General features: G+C 40.1%; 1 protein-coding gene across 1 annotated transcript; it reads right to left on the bottom strand.

Moving 5' to 3' along the window:
* Positions 1-908: 908 nt before the first annotated feature.
* LOC112778217 (uncharacterized) lies at positions 909-1,833 on the bottom strand. The gene is made up of 2 exons (XM_025822564.1): positions 1,729-1,833; positions 909-1,607 (listed from the first exon to the last, which is right to left on the bottom strand). The coding sequence occupies exons 1-2, from the start codon at positions 1,831-1,833 to the stop codon at positions 909-911; spliced, it is 804 nt and encodes a 267-aa protein (XP_025678349.1).
* Positions 1,834-4,930: the final 3,097 nt, after the last annotated feature.

Below are 4,930 nucleotides of genomic sequence, written 5' to 3' on the forward strand. Positions count from 1 at the left end.
TGCCATAGGATCTTCTGCGCCTTTTCTCTAGGCACGCACCTACGGATTAGTCCGTCTGCGCATCTCTTGAAGAGATATGGTTCATCCCACAAGTAGTACTTTGCATCAGAAAGTAGTTTTTTCTTTTGCTGCCTGCTGAACTCCTTGGGAATGAACCTTGCAGCTTTATAGTTTGCGATGTCTGCAAACCATGCCACCTCCTGAATGGCAAAGAGTTGCTCATCCGGAAAGGTTTCAGAGATCTCAGTGAGGGATAGAGACATCCCTTCTACTGGTTCTACCCGGGACAGGTGATCTGCTACTTGATTCTCTGTCCCTTTTCTGTCTCTTATTTCTATATCAAACTCTTGCAGAAGCAACACCCATCTTATGAGCCTGGGTTTTGAATCCTGCTTTGTAAGTAGATATTTGAGAGCAGCATGGTCAGTGTACACAATCACTTCATTAGAAATTGGACAGGTAAGGAAATTTCTCCTTGAATTACATGCTTACTTAAAAACGAATAAACCTCATTCCAAGAAATAATATCTTCAATTGGTATTTTTTCACGAAAAGCAAACATGAGATAATAAATCCAGTCTTTCACTAAGATTTCGAATAGCTGTCCCGAATGGACGAAACCAAGAAATAACTCCTCACGTGCGAAATTATAGAGGGTCCTCTTTAAGATCAAACAATTCCATCGAATTAAGTATAGTCCCTGACTTTCGTATTTTAATACAATTTAGTCCTTTCAGTTAGGTGTAAAATGCACGATTGGTCCCTTGTGCTATTCGGATCTAACTAAACTAAGAGTGCATATCAACAACCAACATCATGTATACAAAATTCATAGGACATATATAACATACAAATTTTACAACCATTATTCCCATCCAAACCACTTACATCCAGAGAATCAAATATTGTTAAAAGCACATGAAAGTTAACATTACCTTCTGCATATCAGAAATAAAGCACCATCCGTTAGTTTTGTAGTCTCCAAGATCAGCATGAAGCAGCTCCAGGAACCATCTCCAAGTGTCTGTATTCTCTATTTCAACTATAGCCCATGCAATTACGTAAATGTGATGATTGGCATCTTGTGCCACAGCATTTAAGATTTGACCTCCAAATTGTGTCTTCAGAAATGCCCTATCAAGCCCAATCAAGGGGCGACAACCTGCCTTGAATCCCATTTTGCAACCATGCAAACAAACATACATCTTATCAAATATGACGTCTCCATTTGGTTGAGGTTTGACACATATCTGTATCGTAGATCTAGGATTCGTCTTCAGTAAAGTTTCAGCATAGTCCCTTAGTTTCGCATATTGTGCCTTCTCATCCCCGTATACTACATTCCTTGCATCTTTCAGTGCCCTTGCAATGGAATTTCTATTCAGAATAAGGTCACACTTTGTCCTGAAGTACACAGCAGCCTCGCATTGCTTGAAATTGGGGTATTTCCTTACCTTTTTCACTAATTTACTAGCAACCCAAGCCCTATTAGTAGCCCTGTTGGTGTTCTCCCTCGCACAAGTATGGTTGTCGTTGAAAGTCTTGATTTGCCAACATGAGTCATCACAGTCCCTTGAGGCATACACAACCCAGGCACACTCTTTCACCTTACACACAGCCCTGCATCTAATATTGTCATTTTTTTAACTTAATTTTCCTCCCCTCTTGGATAGTATACTCTCTTATAGCTTCTCTGAACTCATACTTGGTGTTGAATTTCATACCTACTTGTAGATGTAGCTCACTGAATCTTGTCCCATTTTTAAATATTGGAAATCCGTCTGACTCCTCATCAGATTGTAGCTCATCTTCAGAATTAGGAGGAGTCTTCATCTCCTCTGAGTGCTAAGAATTAGCACCATCAGATTCTGCACCTGGGTCAAGTGCTTCATACACATCAACAATCCCTGGAGTTCCCATAAACCCCAAGTCCACCTCTCCATCTGACACATCTTCAACCAATGCATCATCTGGTTGCATTATGTTCTCTCTTGTCTTAGCAGCAGCATATGTAGCTCTCTTGATGTCCTTTACTTTCTTATTTCTTGGTTTGGACATACTTGCATTATCTTCACTGCTAGAGCTATCTTCTTGTATTGGCTTAAAGGAACTATCCTCTGAACTATCATCATCACTGAAATCATCATTTATAGTTAAGTCAACATGAAGAGCTCCCTTGCCCTTATTAGCAGACCTTCTATATGTTCTAACAGCCTGAGATCTTGTAATTCTCCTAGGTAAAAACTGAGGTTTGGACTTCATTTTTGCTTTGTCTTTATCTTTGGCTGTGGAGCATGCCTTGGTAGTCTCTCTCAGCTTGGTTTTCAGGCTTGGGTTGGGCTTCTGATTGGGCTTTTTAGTCAATTTGGGCCTGAAGTTGGATGTTGAGTTGGGCTTTGACTTAGGCTTAGGCTTTAGATTAGAATTGGATTTCAGATTGGGTTTCTCATGAGCCTTAGCAGGCATTGGATTTGGGATTGTGTTATCATCAATGGGGTTTGGAATAGTGACAGGGTTGGTTTCAGGGGGGTTGGAATAGGATTATTTATGGGGATTGGGTTTGCATTTGGGATAGGATTCGGTTCTGTAGTTGGGTTCGAGGTGTTACCATCAGCTTCGGGACCCTCACTTGTGTTCTTCTTGCTCACCAAGTCTCCCTCACAAGTATCATCAACCCATACTACAACCTCCTTCCCTGCAATCACCTCTGGTGTGGACACCCCATGCTCAAAGTACACATCAACAACTCCATCATTATTCTGTGCAGCAAAACACATCTCTCTTAATTCACCATCAGATGTAAGAGCCCTCAGTCCACAATCTAAGCTCCTCCCAGGAGGCAGCCACCAACACTGAAGTATGTTGTCATACCCAAGCTCCTTGTAATAGTTCCTTACGAAGAACACATCCAACGTGTCCTCATCTAAATCTCCTAAGCAAGTTCTGTTATCTGGTGAGTACACTAGTATTCTATCATCATTTTTTTTAAATATTCCCCCATGATGGAACATGATATCCATCAAAGTCTCCATCTGCATTATGCAGAAAACCAAATTGAGGAACCAAACAATCAGATTCACACATGCAAAAATAAACATTGACATTCAACCACTTATAAAACACCAGAAACACCCATCAACCAACCCAACTAAGATTGCATTCAAAACAGAGCATGGAAAAAATTTCACCACTACACACAAAAACCCTAATAGATAATCAAAAACTTTTAACTTTCATCAACCAAAATCAAATTTTCAACAAACACAGACATTGATGCTATTCTTTTTGTTGAAAAGCATTATTTTTTTCGAGTTCAAACGTACCTTCGTGTGATCGCGATGAACTGCTTCTCCTTCCTTCACCAACAACAACCACACAACACTATCACAGTGGCAGCGAACTCCATGGAGCCAAACGTTTTCAACCTTCAAACCCTATACAATGGCCAGCACTCAGGATTTCATGGTGCATTGTTTTGGTTTTCAGAAGATGAAGAGGAAGATGAAGTGATCATAGAACTTGGGTTATTTGGGTTTTGTTTCTAAATATACATGAAACGACGCCGTTTCATCCGTCCACATTTTTAGCGCCAAGATTGCACTCCAGCGTGGCACCCAGCGTGGCTTCTCAGTGCCAGGTCACTGCCGGCGGCAGTTAATTTGCCCGGAGATGTGGCTAGGGATGACCTTGGTGCAATTTTAATAAAGTCAGGGACATAAATGGTGCAATTGGTAAGTCAGGGACTAAATTGGTGCAAACCGTGAATCTCAGGGACCACTTTGGGGTTTAACTCCTTTAAAGATATTCGCCGAAATGGATATCATATTAAGACTATGAATGAGGGAAGTCATGAGTACTTATGTATAACAACTCATGATTCAAATAAAAAGTTTATATTAGAAAAGTTGCCCACACTTTCATCTGGGTTATATTATGCCAAAATTAGTGCAATTGAATCACATGCCACTATAAACCAGAAGCTTACTAACCCAAATGAATTCATAACTTGGCACGACCGATTGGGTCATCCGGGAACAACCATGATGCGGAGAATTATTGAAAACTCCCAAGGACATTCACTAAAGAACCAGAAGATTCTTAAATCTAGTGAACTTTGTTGTGCTGCATGTTTTCAAGGGAAGTTAATTTTAAGGCCATCACCAGTAAAGATTGGATTTGAGTCCCCTGAATTCCTAGAAAGGATTCAAGGTGATATATGTGGACCTATTCATCCACCATGTGGATCTTTTAGATATTTTATGGTCCTGATAGACGCATCTTCGAGATGGTCACATGTGTGCTTACTGTCTTCTCGCAACCTGCCGTTTGCGAGATTACTGGCTCAAATTATTCGATTAAAAGTACAATTTCCAAAAAATCCAATCAAAGTAATTCGTCTTGATAATGCTGGTGAATTTACTTCCCAAGCTTTTGAAGCTTATTGTATGGCTAATGGAATAAGTGTTGAACATCCGTAACTCATGTTCACACACAAAATGGGTTAGCAAAATCACTTATTAAGCGCCTCCAATTAATTGCTAGACCCTTACTTATGAGAATAAATCTTCCAACCTCGGTTTGGAGGCATGCTATTTTACATGCCGCAGCACTTATTCGTTTGAGGCCAACGAGTTACCATCAGTTCTCTCCTATGCAATTAGCTTTTGGCCAGCAGCCAAATGTTTCCCATTTAAGAATATTTGGGTGTGCGATATATGTTCCCAATGTACCACCTTCTCGCACCAAAATGGGACCCCAAAGAAAATTAGGGATATGTGTTGGATATGATTCTCCCTCTATAGTGAGGTATCTTGAGATACAAAATAGAGATGTATTTAAATCCAGATTTGCGGATTGTTATTTTGATGAATCAAAATTTCCAACATTAGGGGGAGAGAATAAGCTTCTTGAAAAGGAACTTAATTGGAAT

Source organism: Arachis hypogaea, chromosome 19 (genome assembly GCF_003086295.3).
Source record: "Arachis hypogaea cultivar Tifrunner chromosome 19, arahy.Tifrunner.gnm2.J5K5, whole genome shotgun sequence".
NCBI lineage: Eukaryota > Viridiplantae > Streptophyta > Magnoliopsida > Fabales > Fabaceae > Arachis > Arachis hypogaea.